Here is a 19,589-nt window from a genome sequence, read left to right on the forward strand (position 1 = left end):
AAAAACACGTAATTAGTAGTACCCCAGCAGGGGTTTGTTATTCTATTTGGGATATATTCCTAACCTGTTAAGGGGTTGATAAAACGCCTTTTCCTTTTTTGATCTATCTAGTTGTTTGCTGTTAAACAATTGTATATATACTCGAGTTACTCGACTTAAGGCCTACATGTGTACATCTGATAAGTGACTTAAATGCAATGATCATCATTTCAGAGCAAAAGCATAAAACTAGTACAGGTATAATTTAAAAAAAAGGACCACTATTATGAATCACATTATCGTGTTGTTATAGCTAAGATGAAGAGTTGATTCTGAAGTCCAAAAAAAAAAAAAAATAAATAAAAGTTGTATAGATTTTTTGTGATGCTTTATTTTCGTAAATTTTCTCCTATATACAAACACAGGTCATATACCCACCCCACTGACACTCACTGTGCACAAGTTGTTTAGACTTTTAAAAAAACATGTTGAATATGGCTTTTTCAAGTACAGTTTACACACAGTTATAGTTTCAGCATATTTCCAATTTATGAAAAAAAAAAAAAAAAATAAAATAAAATTATAAAAACATACCTTTGTTTGATTTCCTTCTATATATCCTGACTTAAAAACTATTCCACTGTTGTTTGAAATTAGTTTCCAGTTTATTCTATAGATTCCACTGTCTTCGTCACTAGTTATGACATGCAAGCTTTAAGATATAAAAGTGCCAATTTTAAGTATACGAAAAAAGAAGAGATTCAATCTTTTAGAAGTATCATTATTAAGTTCCGTATTTTAAGCTTCTCTAAAAAAATGTTTAATTTTCAAACATATTCTTATAACCACAATATGGATGACGTACCGACTTGAAAAGTGATAAGTAGTTACGTTGGTATTTGGCATAAACAAAACACTAGCTTCAGTCAGTTCCCTTGGTGGAGTGGAATCAAAATAAATTTGAGTCATGTCACTTTTAGTGTTTCCCAATGCATCAGTTGCTTTAACCCAGAAATATATTCCGTCACCATCTCTTCTGCTGAAGTTTACGGTCTGAGTCTCGGAGAACATGTTGTCGACGATATTCCAGTGAGTGGGATTACTGTTGCCTTGATCGGCATTTCTAAACGCATAATCGAATCTTACGATGCCATGCACATTTTGTATTCCTTTTAATGTTCTGTTTCCATCATAGTCATCTAGTTTATTTAAGACAAGTTTACTTTTCTGAGTATAAAAATCATAATTTTTATATGGGCTCACTGGAAGTAAAAGTTTATTGTCTTCGAGAAAGCTGTTTCTGAAATGATTCTTCCATGTCACTTCCACATTTTTTATTAGATTGTCTTGCCAAGTGAAGTTAGTCTCTGTTACTCCACTCGTGACTTTAAAGTTCGATATGTTGTTAATGGTAGACAAAGTCACTTCTGACAATGGGTCATACAAAACAAGGCTTCTCGCAAATTCGGTGTTATTGGCGGAGTCCATGACATTCAAAATATAGGAATACATGCCTGGCTCAGATGGAGTACGTGTAAAAGATCGTGTGTTCTTATCCAGTTTAAATATATTTCTGGCTTTCCAAGGGTCTGGTTCTGTTAAATTTGGCTGTAATCTCTGATCAGGTTTTAACAGATATTCCTGAATGGAAAAGCCGTGAATTCCTGACATCTCATCAGTCCATCCATCCCATGTGAAATATAAAGGATTCTAGGTAAAAACAAGAGGCCCAAGGGCCTTAACGGTCACCTGAGTACAACAATTTAGAGGATCCATAAACTGATAAATGAAGCTTTGTTGCAAAAAAGCAAGAAAAATGGTACGATTAAGATCAACAAAAGAATTGTTCTAGTATCTAAGACTAAGAAAGTACTTTTTGTATTATACAATAAATGTTCTTGCATAATTCTCTTATTCTATTAACATTTCAAATACATTATCTACAGTGATTAATTATCAAAGGTGAATGGCAAAGGGAAATAACTTCACTCAGTAGAATACAAATTAATAGAGCCCTGGCCAGGACCAGAACACTTGACTAAATGGTCCAGATGTTCAAAATTCTGGTAAAAATACCCTTGCTTATTATTAACTTTTTACTCTGTTTGCCTCCAATATACACAGGAGCAGAGAAGATCTTCAAAGAAACAATGCATTTTTACTATTTAACACAGCCCTACCCTAACACCAGAACCCATGACCCAGGGTCATGAAATTTACAAATTTGGAAGAGGTACCCTCATCATCATAACTATGCAATTACATGTAGTTGAAGATTTTCAAAGAATTTACCCATTTTCACTATATTATCAATAGAACCCCCCCCCTCCCAGACAGAACCCCTGGGACCAATAGTTTTAAAAAATTTGTAAAAAGCATCCTTACTCAACATAACTTTAAAATTGTTTCTATGCTTTATAACCAGGAGTAAAAAAAATATTTTGAAAGAATTTATGAATTTTCACTATATGATCAATAGACTCCCCCCTTTTCACCAGAACTCCTGACCCAGGGGACATGAATTTCATAATTTTCGAAGAGGTATTCTTGCTTATCATAACCATGCACTTCCTTTGTTTAAATAATACCCAAGAGCAGAGAAGAAGATTTTCAAAGAATTGATACATTTTTCATTATATAATCAATAGAGCCCCGCCCTAACACCAGAACCCCTGAACCAGGGGCCATGAAATTCACAATTTCTGAAGAGGAACTCTTGCTCATCATAACTATGTACTTAGTTTATTTAATACCCATGAGCAGAGAAGAAGATCTTCAAAGATTTAATGCATTTTCACTGTATAATCAATGGAGCCCAGCCTTAACACCAGAATCCCTGACCCAGGGGCCATGAAATTCACAATTTTGGAAAAGGCAGACATGCTCATCATAACTATGTACTTAGTGAGTTTATTTTATACCCAGGAGTAGAGAAGAAGATTTTCAAAGATTTAATGCATTTTCACAATATAATCAATAGAGCCCTGCCCTAACAACAGAACCCCTGACCCTGGGTCCATGAAATTCACAATTTTGAAAAAGGCAGTCTTGCTCATCATAACTATGTACTTGGTTAGTTTATTTAATACCCAGGAGTAGAGCAGAAGATTTTCAAAGAATTAATGCATTTTCACTATATAATCAATAGTGCCCCGCCCTAACACCAGAACCCCTGACCCAGGGGCCATGAAATTCACAATTTTGGAAGAGGCAGTCCTGCTCAACATAACTATGTACTTAGTTAGTTAGTTTGTCTAATACCCAGGAGCAGAGAAGAGGATTTTCAAAGAAATAATGCACTTTCACTATATGATCTATATAGCCCCATCCTAGCACCAGAACCCCTGACCCTGGGGCTATGAGTTTCACAATTTTGGTAGAGGGCTCAATACTTATTACAATCATGCCAACAGTTTGACTGCTTGATATCCAGGAGTAAAGTAGAAGATTTTTAAAGATTGTATTAATTTTGGTGGTTTTAGCCCCACCCCTCAGGCCCCAGGGGGGCAGGGACCATGAAATTCACAATTTTTGTCCCCCTTCACCCATAGATGCTATATGTTAAAATTGGTTGAAATTGGTTAAGCGGTTTCAGAGAAGAAGCTGAAAATGTTTAAATGTTAATGCACGACGCCGGACAAAACGGATAGCAATAGGTCACCTGAGTGACTCAGGTGACCTAAAAATTAATAATATTACTTTAACTTGGTTTTAATTGTTACTTACAATCATTTATTTTTCTTTAAATCACCCTATTAATAAGTAAATTACTCCTTTCATGCTATTTGATAGTTTGGGTACGAAACTAATATTAATATCTTTAAATATTAAAAGACGAAACATTTATTACATGTAAAAATGATTCAGTATTATGATTTTATGACTTTATGGACTACCTTCGTAATGTCTTCTGAAACACTGAATGGTCTTGACGAGCAATTGTTATTAATAGCACAATGACGAGGGCTGACAAAGTCAAATCTGAATCTTGTTGCCTTTGTTGACTTTTGTCCAATGAACGTATCCGTATATGTAGTCGACTGTCTCTTTAGCTTTCTGTATCCTCCATTTGTAACAATTACAGAGATCGTTAAACTGTAAACAATGTATTCTTTATTAGTTTTTATCATTTCAAAAGACTGTCCGCATTGGTGACCAAATCATGAAATCTTCATCTTTTCCAACTTGTTTGCAGAACAATTTAAAAGAAAACTGAAGTATTACATAAGATGGCTTAACACAAGATTTATTTGAAAGAAGAGGCCCAAGGGCCTGAACGGTCACCTAAGTATAATACAACAATTTACAGGATCCATAGAGAATAAAATAAACTGATAGATGAAGCTTTGTTGCCAAAAAATAAGAGAAATAGGTGATCAAGATTAACGAAATAATTAGGCTAGTATTCAGTAACAACTCACAAAGTAAGTTCTAATCTGTCCCCCATTTATCATTATTACCATGCAGACTATTTACAAAATATTAGTGCTTCAGTACTTTTTTTAACCCCATATTTTTAACTCTCTTCGTCTTTGAAGACCGTCACGGTAGCTCAGTCGGTAGAGCACTCGCTGTTCAAATTACGACCGCTACTGACCTAAGTAGATGAAAAATTGATAGCAACTGTTCCTTCGCCAAACGCTCGGCTCTTTAAACTGAAAGTTGCGGGGTCCTTCGGATGAGACCTTAAAAACCGAGGTCCCGTATCACGGTAGGCGTTGGCACGATAAAGAACCCTCACTGCTCAATGGCCCTGAGTGCCGAGTATAGGTCTAAATTTGAAGCCCTATGGTGATGTCTCTATATGAGTGAAAAATTCTCGAACGGGACGTTAAACAATATACATGTACAATCAATCGTCTTTGAGGAACATTCGATAAGTTATTTTTGTCTCATTTTTATTTATCTATTATTTAGTCTAAACGATCATTAAAACAAGAGGCTCATGGGTCACAACTCTCACATGCGTAACTTTGGCCCACTGTTCTTCACCAGATTTTCCCCCTTGTAATACGTATTGTGGCCCCACCCTACCCCTGGTGGTCACGATTTGAACAATTTAGAAACTACACTACCTCAGAATGCTTTCATATCAGTTTCAGCTTTTCTGGCCCAGTGGTTCTTCAGAAGATTTTAAAAAATTTTCCTATATATTTTAAATGTAAAAAATTGATTCCCCATTGTGGCCTCATCCCCCCCCCGGGGGGGGGGGGACATGATTTGAACAATTTAGAATCTACACTACCCAAGGATGCTTCCATATAAGTTTCAGTTTTTCTGGCTCAGTAGTTCCTGAGAAGATTTTTAAAAATTTTCCTATATATTTCAATGTAAAATTTTGATTCCTCATTGTGGCCCCACCTTATCCCCAGGGGTCATGATTTGAACAATTTAGAATTTACACTACACCAGAATGCTTCTTTATAAGCTTTTCTGGTCCAGTGAGAAGATTGTATAATGACCCCACCCTAATTTTTATTATTATCTCCCATTTTAAGGGCGCTTGGCCCTTCATTTTAACTTCCCTTCACCCACGAATGCTTTGCGGCAAGTTTGGTTAAAATTGGCCCAGTTGTTCTTATAAGAAGTTGAAAATGTGAAATGTTTTCAGACGGACGACGGATAACAGGTGATCAGAAAAGCTCACTTGAGCTTTCAGCTCGGGCCGGTGAGCTACCTATGAAAGTACTTTTTGTATTATACATTAAAAATTCTTTCTTGCATACTTCTCTTATTCTATTGACCTTTCAAATACATTATTTACAGTGATTAATTTTCAAAGGTGAATAGCAAAGGGAATCACTTCTCTCTGAGTCAGTAGAATACAAATTAATAGAGCCCAGACCGGAACCAGAACACTTGACCAAATAGTCCAGATGTTCAAAAATCTGGTAAAAATTCCCTTGCTTCTTAAAACTTTTTACTCTGTTTGCCTCCGATATGCCCATGAGCCAAGAATTTTTCAAAGAAAAAATACATTTTCACTACAGATTCAATACAGTCCAATCCTAACAGCAGAATTTATAACCCAGGGTCATGAATTTCACAAATTTGAATGAGACACCCTCATCATCATAACTATGCACTTAGTTGAAGATTTTCAAAGAATTGACACATTTTCATCATATTATCAATAGAGCCCCCCCCCCCCCCCAAAAAAAAAAGAAACACACACCAGAACCTCTGATCCTTGGACCACAAAAATTTTTAAAAAATTTTGTGAGAAGTACCCTTGCTTATTTGATGCATTTTTACTGAATTATGAATAGAGCCCATCGGTCTCGGTAGCCTAGTGGTAGGGCGCTCGCTTCGTGATTGGGAGGCCGCGTCAAACCTAAGACGTAAACAGAGGTAGTAACTGTTCCTTCGCCAAGCGCCCGGCACTAGAAGTGAAAGTCACAGGTCTTTCGAATGTGACCTTAAAAACCGAGGTCCCGTGTCACGGTAGGCGTTGGCACGATAAAGAACACTCACTGCTCAATGGCCCTGAGTGCCGAGTATAGGTCTAAATTTAAAGCCCTTCACCGGCATACGGTAACGTCTCTATATGAGTGAAATACTCTCAAATGGGACATTAAACAACATTCAATCAATCAATAAGTAGAGCCCCACCCTTACATCAGAACATCCTACCCAGGGGCCATGAACCTCACAATTCTGGAATAGGCACCCTTGCTCATTATAACTATTACACTTAATTTCTTTCATTTATAACCTGGAGCAGAGCAGAAAATATTGTTTTCAAAGAAATTATGCTAATTCACTATATAATCAATGGAGCCCCCCCCCCCCCCCCCACTTTCACCAGAACCCTCGACCCTGGGGCCATGAATTTCACAACTGTGGAAGAGGCATCCTTATCATAACAATGCACTTGGATTGTTTTAATAATACCCAGGAGCAGAGAAGATTTTTAAACAATTAATGCATTGACACTATAAAATCAATAAGCCCCGCCCTAACGTCAGTGGCCATGAAATTCAGAATTTTGGAAGAGGCACACTTTCTCATCATAACTATGTACATAGTTAGTTTGTTTAATACCTGGAGCAGAGAAGAGGATTTTCAAAGAATTAATGCTTTCACTGTATGATCCATTTACATGTAGCTCCGACCTAGCACCAGAACCCCTGACCCTGGGGCCATGGATTTCATGATTTTGATAGAGAACTCAATGCTTATTACAATAATGACAACAGTTTGACTGCTTGATGTCCAGGAGTAAAGAAGAAGACTTTTAAAGATTGTATTTATTTTGGTTTTTTAACCTCAACCCTCAGGCACCGGGGGGGGGGGGGGAGCAGGGACCATGAAATTCATAATTTTTGTTCCCCTTCACCCATAGATGCTATATGCCAAAATTGGGGAAGCCGTTTCAGAGAAGAAGCTGATAATGCTTAAATGTTAACGCACGACGAACGACGACAGACAAAAACGGATACATGTAGCAATAGCTAGGTCACCTGAGTGACTCCAGTGACCTAAAAATGATTGTGGATCCGGACATACTTATCTCCATGTTCTAGGATTCGGTCAAAGTTTTCGTTGGTGAAGTTGCACCAGTACACTCCACCATTTGGATTAAGCGACCCAGGGTTGTACGGACAATTCAGCGTTGTCTTATTTATGCTTGTAAAATGTTTTGTTGCATCTGCGAATGAAAACAAAGTGCAAGAAGTGAAAAAATTTCATTTCCCTTTTACCGCATCGCAAGATAAATGTAAGTATTAATATTCTCAACTGTACTTGAAATTAGAAATGACATTTTTCAATAAAATATTTACTTAGTTTTATTTTTTCATTAAATACACACCGTTCCTATCAACTTTCGCTAAATTCAGCTGTATTTGTCCAGATACAATACCAAACTTGAATTCCTGGACATAATCAGGAACCATGATATTTTCTGGTGGAGTAAAAATAGCCGAAAAGCGTACATTAATGTAGTTATAGCGATTTTGGTTTATCCACATGGTGTCAATTTTTGTTGAATTTGGTTCGGACGAGTCTGTCATAAACCTATACATTTCTCTTTTCCTTCCTGTTCTTTCTATGAACGCTAAGAATGATGTGCATTGTGTTATTGAAGGTTGCACAGCAGATGTCACTGAAATGAAAAAGAAAGAGATTACAGAGAAAAGGACGATAAAGAAATAAAGATATCTGGTCAATAGATAAAAGAAAAGATTGTGTAATATGAACATCTCTGTAACATATAAGCTTGTACAAACTTTTTTTGCAGCGATCAAGTCCATTCAATCCAGAAAATCCTGAGCTACACTGACAATGAATGGAATCAGAGCAACGTCCCGGAAAGCATGGGGAATGATGGGAACACAATGCTAATAGTAAATGAAACATTAGATAGATTACCAAAATAGCTTTTCTTTATTACGGGAAAAAATGAATACAATTTACATGTATTCCCATGGTAAAGTGACCGATCCATGTGATCACTGATTTAGTTTATTATATACAGTATCAAGAATAAACTTCTTATCATTTACAACAGTTTAACTGTTAGTTAGATTTAATACGAAAGTGAAACACGTGTTTTAAACCATTCTTTATGTCAATAGGCTGGCTGAAATTAATTTTACGTTTGAACGTCACTTATAAACTTAACATCTTCAAAACCAACGGGGGAGAAAAAAAATTAAACAAAAATTTCAAACAAATGAGTATTAACTCATTTACATGAATTAATAAACTGTCAATATTTGTGTATCATGTAGGCTTATTGTTTAATGATCATTGTCAGTAAATCTATCAGTTTAAATGATAGGATCAGCTCAGATAAACCTCACAGAGGGCCCTCATGTTGTCTATCCCTATATATGAAATGCAGTTTTCATTGCTAAAAGTAAAAGCAAACCGGAAAAGAAATGATAAAAATGCCGATTGGTTTGTTCTTTAAAATGCCAATTTCTCCGAAACCTACGCGTGTGGGTGACGTTAAATATAAAATTAACTTTGGACAGCATTAATGTCTTTCAATTAGAGTATTTTATAACGTTACGTACGTGTGGCACATGTTGGACCAGTGTAAGTTTTGTCACATGCACAATAATTTGGTGCTATGCATGTTCCTCCATTCCGACAAATTGGTTGACATACCGCTACAAAAAAGTGTCATAATAATTCGTGACGTCAATATATATATTTTTTCCAATTTTCTTTCATACCGATTTTGTTAAAAAACAATTTAAACGTTTAATTGGGAACATTTGGAATCTTCTTAAAACAAGTTTATAACCAAATCCTATAGGAAAGTCAAATGTTTCAGTAAAAAAATATAACAACATTGCTTGTAAATTTTGAATTTACCCGGTGGCAGTATAAATACATAATTAAGAACATTATAAAATTTGGAATTATACTGACACGGTAAATTCAAAATTTACAACTTTACAATACTTAATAAACATACTGTTTTTATTTAGTCTGTCCCAAGTGGGGGCTTCCAGCTCAATTTTGGGGCTAAATATATATATATATATATATATATATATATATATATATATATATATATATATATATATATATATATATATATATATATATATATAAATATAATTATATGCATTTAAGTTTCATTATTTTCAAACCGTTTAAAGTTAAACTGGTACATGCAACTTGGAACAAACCAATATGAAACGATTTTCCGTGCAAATTTACAATGTTAAAGTTACATAATGAGGCATATCATGTTTTTTTAAGGTATTCGTATCGTTATTTGAAAGATTTATAAAACTTATGAGTATAGCAAAGTTTTGGCAAATTAAACTGCCCTGTCAAGCAAGAAAGACTGCAAAATGTAAGTGCAAGAAGAACTGGGTCGTATCTACCGAATCGTTTTTATTGTCCATGTCAAGGTCACGCGACTTTTTATTTTTAATGTAAAACTTGTAAACAATATCAAATTGGAGCATGCAAATGTGAGGAATATGTTCTGATAATCTTTTTTTGAAGTCTGTATAAAAATTCGCGGTCTACCGACATTCATTTTTTGGGACGTGGGACCATGGTAGGAGAAAGAAGTGAAGCCATCTTTTTCATTTATGGTAGACAAAATCTTTTTTTCTTCATAAATGTAGATTTTTTTTAGGTTCTGAAATCTATAATTTTCTATAATCTAATCTTTCAAGAATTGAAAAAAAAATTCATGTGTCATCAAAAATGCTATTTTTGTCAATGTTCCCCTTTATGCCTCACACTGTCGCTTTTATTTCGAACATTGCTGTCAAGAGCGCGAGGGAGTTGCATTATTTCCATTGATTATCCGAATGTGAACTTTTATTAGCGTGCGATAAATATCCGCGATTTTCACAACCTACTTTTGCTCGCGAATATTAATCGCCACCATTTTGCTTTGCTTTGAGAGAATGTCTCCTCAGTCGCGAAAATTAATGGTCGCGGATTGATTTCAAACTGACTAATCGCAAATAAAAGATGACGCGAATAATAGTTGGTGTACAGTAACGGAAAATCGTGATAATGATAGATCCCTTCTGAAGAAGTAGCCAATTTGTAATGTTAAAACTCCTAGAATTTGAATTTGCTGCCATGTCAATATACTCGTTAACTCAATGGTTCCTTACAAAGAAGAAACCGGGGAGGGGGGGGGGGGTTAAGGTTGGCCTGGGCATTTCCATTTGGGAAAAACAGTTACATTTGGTTGAAATTGGGAAAAATATCATATTTAACATTTATCTAAATAAAATTAAATAAGAGTGGGGTTTTTTTTTCATTTGCAAGGTATTTATTGACTTATTTTACATTCAGTCAATTAGTTTTTGGAGCATGCATTTTAGATTTTTTTAACAACATTCCTGACTTGTACGTACGTATAGTGCATGTCGATCCGGTGTATTGAGGCGTACACCGACATATACGGTTTCCATCACAAGTACCTCCATTTCTACAGACTGGACGGCAAATTGCTAAATAAAATACATGTATATATTTCATTTAAGTTTCTACCAATATTGAAAAATTGTCTAAATTTCGTAAATTTAAAACGAGGCGAGTTAAAAAAAAAACAGTGTCATTTCTTAAACAGACTTGTGACTGGGCGAATTTAAAACGGGGCAAAGTTTGCAAGTGTGAAAGGGCGAAAATAACACAGGGCGAAAATAACCCTATATACAGTATATATTTTAAAAGTTGATAGCAAATTATGAACACATGGTATTTTATTCGCTACTCACAAAAAGGTATAAACACCAGAAAAAAAGAGGACATTTTGAAAATGTATTATTTGTTTAAAGCTTCATAAGTTGAGCTATTAGTTTATAACCAAAAATACATAATTTAGCACAAAAAAGTATAACTACCAAAGGTAATTTTATAACTAACTGCAGCTCATGACGCCTATTTCATCGCTTTCAGAGACTGAAAATGTCTGTACCATGTACTTCTTTACCCCCTAACATCTTGCTGGCAGTTGTGTACATGTACATAACCAGTAAGGTTATACTGGGTATTACCCTTTGTCCTAGCCATAGGATGAAGCGAAATTCAAATCTTTATAGTGATTATTTTTATCTGTCTTTACACTTTTTCTGTGTGCCACGTTCAGACAGTGTTTTTATAATAAGTTGTGTATCCCTACCAAAATCATGAAGTAGAAGTTCCATCATTCATTTCGAATAAAAAAATAACACCAGAAAAACTGATTGTTGAAAACGGAAAAATCATTGAAAATATCATTTACAAATAATTGTTGCAGAAAACCTTAAAAGTAAAAAAAAAAAAAAAACATACGAATGTTGCAGTTGTGTCCTGAGTAACCATTAAGACAAGAACAGGTGTTTGGGCTCACACAAGATCCTCCGTGTTGACATTTTGGACTGCATATTGCTGTTATAAAATACAACACTTGCTGAAATTTTCATTCAGAAACATATTGCTTCCAAAACTGTTACAACATTAACATACCCTCAAGAGTTTATAACCAAACTTAAATCGACACATTAAGACCCCCCCCCCCCCCACAAAAAAATAAATGCTAAAACATTGAAAAAACTTTCTATTTTTCTATTAAAAATATACGATTTAGTCTGCCCTCCATGATTTTATCCTCATTTATAGCATTATTATATGTAATTTATTTTTTTTTCTTTTTTGTCCTCCACTTTTATTTTTGAATAAGTACGTGTATATCATATCTATGTATACCTCTAACCTGAATTTATATACTGTAAATATTTTACATTGTCCTTTTATACCATATAATTAGATGGTTTTGAGAGAATAAATTAACTTAAACTTGAGACGCTTCAGTAATCAGTTTGATTAACATGGCTCAGCTGTTCCCCCTAAATAAAATTTTTTTAAGCTGTATTTTCCACTGTAAACATGCATTTTAAAAAATCTGACAAATTTTATCCCTATCAAAATCCGGGGCCCATTATTTAACCAGACGTCTCTGGTGAGACTGTAGCTCTACTGGTGTGTATGTATACCAAAGGAAAAGTAGCACTTGGATTTGAAACTTTGCAATATACAGCAATTAATAGAATTATGTATCTTATCGTAGTCTACTTTTGTGCCAAGTTATATTGAAATCAAATGAAAACTGTAGGAGAAGCGTTTTGAAAGTACATGTATTTCACAGAAATTTCTATTTTAGAAATACAGTTCACGGTAGCTCAGTCTGTAGAGCACTCGCTCCGTGTTGTGGAGCTCCGGGAGGTCGTGAGTTCGAATCTCGGCCGCGACTGACTTAAGTCGATAAAAAATGGGTAGCAACGGTTTCCTTCGCCATGCGCTCGGCACTTTGAAGTGAAAGTTGCGGGTCCTTCGGACGAGACCTTAAAAACCGAGGCCCCGTGTCACGGCAGGCGTTGGCACGATAAAGATCGTTCACTGCTCAATGGCCCTGATTACCGAGTAAAGGTCAAAATTTGAAGCCCTTCACCGGTTTATATTGACGTCTCTATATGAGTGAAATATTCTCGAATGAAATCATCTTAATTTGACTTTAATCAGTGCAGATCATGCAAAATTTTCACAGTAGTTACCTACTTCTGTTGAAAATATTTCTAATAAAACATCCCAATTCGTATTGTAAGTCTGTATAACGCGTAAACTAAGTGCAAAATTGCCTGTCGCCATCTTGAATTAGGGTAACGCACTTTACCCTTGCCTGTTTCTACGCAGTGAATTTGCTGTCATGGGTAATGTACATGTAAAATATGAAAGCCCTATCTTTTCTCATTCAGAAGTTATCACCAATTTTCGTTGAAATCCCGCGAAAGCGCGTTGAATTGAATTTTTACTGACGGAACAATTACAATATATATTATTAGTTTTTACTGACAGTTTATTACAGGCTTATAGCTGGAAGAGATATTTTGTTTAAAAAAAAAACGGCATATACTTTCGGAGCAGAAGTAGATACATGTATACACCCACCCCTACCCTCTTTCGTAAAAACTTGAAAAATAAGAATTTCATCAATTGACGTTTATTTTGATACATGTATCTGTTAAATTTGTTATAGATATTGTACTTCGGGCGCTCTTATTATTCAATTTCCATCAATTTTACTGATAAATTTGTCAGCACATTTTTTGTAAAAATAAGCTTTTAACTCCCTATGTATAGGCCTAGTATTTGATACAAAAGACTGTATTCAGAAAAAAAGAAGAAAAAAACCCCTCTGAAATGTAACAATTTAAGCACAAATTTTTAACAGTTTTAGTTATATGTGAAAAGTGCCATCGTCATTAATTGACGTCTTCTTTTTACATGTAAGCAAGTTTATTACGAAATACAAACTGTACTTCGGGTTCGTTGCCATGATGCTCACAGTGGCGAATATGCACATTTTACTGATTTATTAGCACAACCTACTAAAAGATATTTTCACAACTTATAGCGTTATCAATTGCTTTATCATTATTTCCCATTCACACTAAAGCTTTTTTTATATTCATGTAGTAATAATGGCCTTCTTTTTCTTTTCAACATCGGGTTCGATACCATTTGATGTTCTAGAAATTTCCGTCAAGGTTAAGGTCGGCGAACTACGAAAACGATTTGAACATTTTGCTTTTTAATTAGTTATCACAACTTATTTTTTTAATATCATTTAAATCTAGTTTTGATTGAATAACTCAGTGATGACGTTTTATGAAATAAATAAACGATTGCTTGTTGTCAGCTTCATTTAAAATTGCCAGTAACTTAAACCCGCGAACCGTAACCACCAACGTACTCTATTGCTATTTCAGGACTGTTTATCGAAAATGAAAGTAGACAGTTGATTCGAACACACGACCTTCCGATTACGGAGCGAGCGCCCTACCTACTGAGCCACCGTCACAGTTTATCGAAAATGAAAGTAGACTTTTAATTAAATTTACGATAATTACTATGCGAGTGAAATCTAAATATAGTTTACGATCATCACCTCATACTTGGCGTATTCTTAGAGAAGTAAGTATGAACTCTTGTGCAGGCGTTTCGGAGTTTATTTGCAAAATTTATTAATTTATAAGTATAGATTGTAATAAAACAAGATGTGTTTGTAAAACACTGATGCCCCCGTATGACAACTTATAGCGAATGTTGAATTTTCTCAAATGCAAATCAAATATGTTGGTGTCCAAAGTAACTTAAAGGTCTTGTACCGAGGAATATACCTGCGAAATTTGAAAGCCCTAGCAGCAACCATAGAAAAGATATGGAAAAGTCTAAAGTTTTTCAAAATAAATCAAACATCAAGGTCAAAATAAAACGGTGTCCAGGGAAAGGCCTTCTCACAAGAAATACACATGTGAAATATGAAAGCCCTAGCACCAATAGTTCAAAAGATATGGCCAAGGATTTTTTCTTCAAAAGTAGGTCAAACTCCAAAGTCACGGTCAAAGTTGTTGGTATCCCAAGTAAGGTCTTGTCACAAGGATTGCATATGTGAAGTATGAAAATCCTAGAACCATCTGTTCAAAAGAAATGGCCACGATAAAAGTTTTCCAAAAGTAAGTCAAACTCAAAGGTCAAGGTCAATTGTTGGTATCTAAAGGAAGGGCTTGTCATAAGGATTACACATCTGAAGAATGAAAGCCCTAGCATTAACTCTTCAAACGTTATGGCCAAGGTTAAAGTTTTCCAAAAGTAGGTCGAACTCCAAGGTCAAAGGGTCAAAGGGTCAAAGTTTACATATCTGAAGAATGAGCCCTCGCACCAACCGTTCAAAAGATATGGCCAATGTAAACGTTTTTCAAAAGTAGGTCAAACTCGTAGGTCAAGGTCAAAGTTGTTGGTATCCGAAGGAAGGTCTTGTCACAAGAATTACACATGTGAAGTATGAAAGCCCTAGCATCACCCGTTCAAAAGTTATAGCCAATGTTAAAGTTTTTCAAAAATAGGTCAAACTCCAAGGTCAAAGTTGTTGGTATCAAACGGAAGGTCTTGTCACAAGGACTGCACATGTGAAGTATGAAAGCTCTAGCATCAACCGTTCAAAAGTCACTGCCAATGTTAAAGTTGGAAAAAAATTTGTAAAACTGGGTCAAACTCCAAAGTCAAGGTCAAAAGGTCAAATATGATGGTACACCAAAAGCCAAAGACAAAGCTCCAACCAATCAAAAGTTATGAGCAATGTTAAAGTTTTTGCGGACAAACAGACAGACGGACAGGGCAAATACATATGTACTATATACCCACGAATCATCGATACGGGGGCATAAAAAGGAAAAAAGACTATAGGTTAAACTTTAAGATCAAGGTCACGTGGTCAAAAACCAGAGTTCATTTGGAAAGGTCTTGCATGTCAAATATAAAAGATAATCTCTCTTTCAAAAATTATCAACAATGATATTTTTTTTTTTTGTTTGTTGTTTAACGTCCCTCACGAGAATTTTTCACTACCACTTGCAAATTTAGAACTATATTCGGCACTCAGGGCCATTGAGGGATCTTTTTCATGCCAGCACCGACACGGGACCTCGGTTTATACGGTCTCATCCGAAGGACCGGTATCCACGTCCTACAGTGGGATTCTAACCCAGGACGTAAGGATCAACTCCTTACTCCACGACTCTAAAGCAGACGCTCTGACCACTGCGCCACGCGGCCGACCCCGAAAAAATATAACAAAATTGTTATTGAAGTAAATTTACAATGTTATCCTCGTAATATTTATTTATCCTTCTCATTCCATTCTCAATTTTTTATATACTTAGCAATGTCTACAACAAAAAGAAAAAATTTGAACCAGCCGAGTAACTAAGTCTTGTATTCATATACACAATATTTAGCGTTTATGTAATACTTCGGTTGGCATATCGTCAATACCAGTATTGAAAAAAAAAATATTGATTTGATATTGCAAAAAACAGATAAATCGGTAATATCGCACACCCCTAATTAAAGCTGATCACTACACTTCAGATATTCAGCAATAGAATCATGGTTCACACAATACAATGCTCCAGCTTCTTCGAGAAGTTCGTTAAACCATTTACGGCAATATACTGTGAAATAATTGCATGTAAAATAACTACAGATGAGGTGGCAAGTGGCAACAGATAGCTTATCTATTCAAAATAAGATGGAATCTTGATGGTGTTCTTGGTGCTTTGGATAGGAAGCATAATTAACCCATTCTCAAGAAGAACCCAGTCAGTCAAAAGCATATATTCAGTTAAAGACTAATGTCCTGTTCACTCAGAGAGTTTAATTCAAATTACAATGTAAATGGGAGACCGGTCCTTCGGACCGGATAAATGAAATATGTGGAGATAACGAACAGTATTCGAGTTCAAAAGTCCATTTAACATTACAAAATAAGAGTAGACCAAACACGGACCTCTATACATCAGAGGTGGGATCAGGTGCCATGAAGGAGTGAGCATCCCCTGCCGACCGGTCAAACCCGCTGTGTGCTCCTTGTCATGATCGGGAAAAATCCGTCGACAATTCAGTTTGTAAATAATGGCCTAACAATTAGTATGAAAAGAGTCAGTCAGCATTTAAGTACAGTTCTGTGTAAAATTCATGCAAAGGGTGATATATGATGGTTCTCAGAATTTGATGATTTTCCACACATAGTTTTCATTTGCCCTATGAACCATGTATGCAAAAGGAAAAATGTTTTGATTCACGGTTACCATGGAAACATGGGTAAAGAAATTTCCCTAGCAACCAGCCAATTTTCAGCTTCGATGGACTAAAAAATCTCTTATCTTTCAAGCTCAAATTAAAAGTAAATACTAAAAGAATTTCTTTTTCATTTCTGTTATTCTAAAGATAATAATTGTAACAGTTTTCACTATCAAAAATATAGAAATAAGATTTAAAGATATATCTGTGATAGATGTGGGAATATATGCGTGTTTTTCCTTTTTTTGCTGACTCAGCATTTTCCTTGATTTTGGAATTATTCAATGTCTAATTTCCAGTGATGGACCTCATACAGACATCCTGTGTATATAACTTAAAAGCAGAGGATTTTGTCTTTTAGAATTTGAATTCAGAAGCGTATAATTTTTAAACATTCCTATCCGTTGCCTAGCAACAAAAACGGATGTTTTGATGAATAAAAAGAGAAAAAATGTAAAATGCTTAAGTCATAAATCACATAACTTGTTATCTTTGAATACTCAAAACAAATTTTACAATAAATTGAAATTTTTGAGACCTCTCTGCAAACTATGGAATTTGTAATCTCCATGGTAACAGCAATTTCCCCTTAGCAACACACCATAGAATAATAATTTTAGCATGTTCACATACCTGTTGTTAAGGATTCTTCAAAGCATGCTGTAAAATTGTGATTAGGCAAACTTTATAATGCAATTAGTATCTTATAAAATTCTATTTTTCACTTGATTTACCCATGGCAACGATTCTGAGCACATGGCAACCAATGTAACCTATTTAGAGTTAAGAGTCATTATCTGTAGGAATTTCAACTGTTTTGATATTCAGAATCAAGATTACAGGATACTGTTATGTAAAATCATTGCTGGTACAAAATATGCATAAATATATACATTTGCAATCAAGATTTAAAAATTCAAACTAAGAATGCTACCATGGTAACGGGTATAAACATTTTTGTTTCTATCATTTCAGCTTTTTTCTTCATTTTCATTCAGAGCTTTCTAAATTTAAAACAAAAACGAAATATACAAGCACGGGTTTTCATGTTTTGATTATTATTTCATGAATGAAATAAATTCATTTTTGTGTATGAAAGTATTTTACAAAATGGACGTTCGCATTTTGGCATAGTTAATTTTCCGTACATTTTTGCTATACCAGAAAATTGATGTAGGATTTCTGTGGGGCAAAATCCTACTCTAGAGTCATTTTTCCGGGGGGAAATCCTACTCTAGAGCCAGTTCTCTGGGGGGAAAGATTTTATTAAGGATTCTTCAAAGCATGCTGTAAAATTGCGATTAGGCAAATTTTACAATGCAATTAGCATCTTATTAAGTCTTTTTTTTTTTACTTAATTAACCCATGACAACGATTCTGTGAACATAACAACCAATGTAATCTATGAAGAGTTGAGAGTCATACTCTTAAGCACTTCAACAATTTTGTTACACAGAATCAAGATTACGGAGCATTGACAATTAAAATCATGATTAATGGTAGAAAATATATATAACTTTTATACATTCTGGAATCAAGTCTTAAAACCAAAACTAAGAAGGAAACTGGTATTGATATTTTGATATTGATATTTAAAAATTGTACATTTTAACCTTAATTGTGATGATGGGGAATCATTTTCGATTTTAATTCTCCTCTGTCTTAGAAATATATGTTTTGTTAGAATACACTAGTTCGCAACAGTTTGGTTGAATTTGACCAACGGGTTTTGTAGAAAAAAGTTGAAGAAATAAGAAATGAACAACGGGCAGACGGACAGATAAACAGAAGACAGGTGATCAGGAAAGGTCACTTCGTCACCTTTCCTTATTTTTGTAGTAATGTTCCAGTATCACTTGCTTATGGTGTTTATTCGGTACTCAAGAGCTTGCTCTGAGTAAAATCAATTTTTAAAGCATGGCATGCTACTCACTGATAAGTTGATGTTACAGGATTTCAACAACATCGTTTTAAGTTGGTATTTCTTAAATTTTATGGTCGTTATAATGACCTAGTTAGCAAATACATGTATAACATATCATTGGGTCGTATTTGGATGATTTGTTACATACCAATTGTTAGGCCTTTGTTTTTATACTGAATTGACTACGGAAAGTTCCGTCATCCTGATAAATACACAGCGGGTGTAACCGATCAACAGGGGATGTTTACTCCTCCTAGGCACCTGGTCCAATCTCTGGAATTTCCAGGAGTCCGTGTTTCATGCCCTCTTCACATATTTTTAATGTTTATGGATTTTATGAGATCGATCACTGTTCGTTATCTTCACATTGAAACTTCTGTACAGGTGAACTTATTGAAATGGTTCAATCAATGCGAAACTAGAAAATAGAATATGAAGAGACAAACAAAAGACCATCTGTGAATTTCTAAAGTCTGAGGGCTATACATTCCTATCTTTATCATGATTGTCAAACCTAATCTTGGTCATTGATATAAAGAAACATAATAAACTTCAGCTAATTATCTGCAGGCAT

The 19,589-nt window shown here is 34.9% G+C and overlaps 1 protein-coding gene across 1 annotated transcript in view; it reads right to left on the reverse strand.

The window, feature by feature from the left end:
- LOC133182595 (uncharacterized) overlaps positions 1-19,589 on the reverse strand; it is a 45,184-nt gene that overhangs the window by 5,728 nt on the left and 19,867 nt on the right. The window contains exons 6-14 of the mRNA XM_061317443.1: positions 11,746-11,841; positions 10,827-10,922; positions 9,003-9,098; positions 8,211-8,321; positions 7,793-8,086; positions 7,489-7,630; positions 3,876-4,074; positions 845-1,689; positions 574-691 (exon numbers count right to left, since the gene is read on the reverse strand). Coding sequence (XP_061173427.1) covers positions 574-691; positions 845-1,689; positions 3,876-4,074; positions 7,489-7,630; positions 7,793-8,086; positions 8,211-8,321; positions 9,003-9,098; positions 10,827-10,922; positions 11,746-11,841 — 1,997 coding nt within the window. The remainder of the gene's footprint in view (positions 1-573; positions 692-844; positions 1,690-3,875; positions 4,075-7,488; positions 7,631-7,792; positions 8,087-8,210; positions 8,322-9,002; positions 9,099-10,826; positions 10,923-11,745; positions 11,842-19,589) is intronic.

Source organism: Saccostrea echinata, unplaced genomic scaffold (assembly GCF_033153115.1).
Source record: "Saccostrea echinata isolate AGI-Se365-2 ecotype Australia unplaced genomic scaffold, CSIRO_AGI_Sech_v1 ptg000009l, whole genome shotgun sequence".
NCBI classification, from domain to species: Eukaryota; Metazoa; Mollusca; class Bivalvia; order Ostreida; family Ostreidae; genus Saccostrea; species Saccostrea echinata.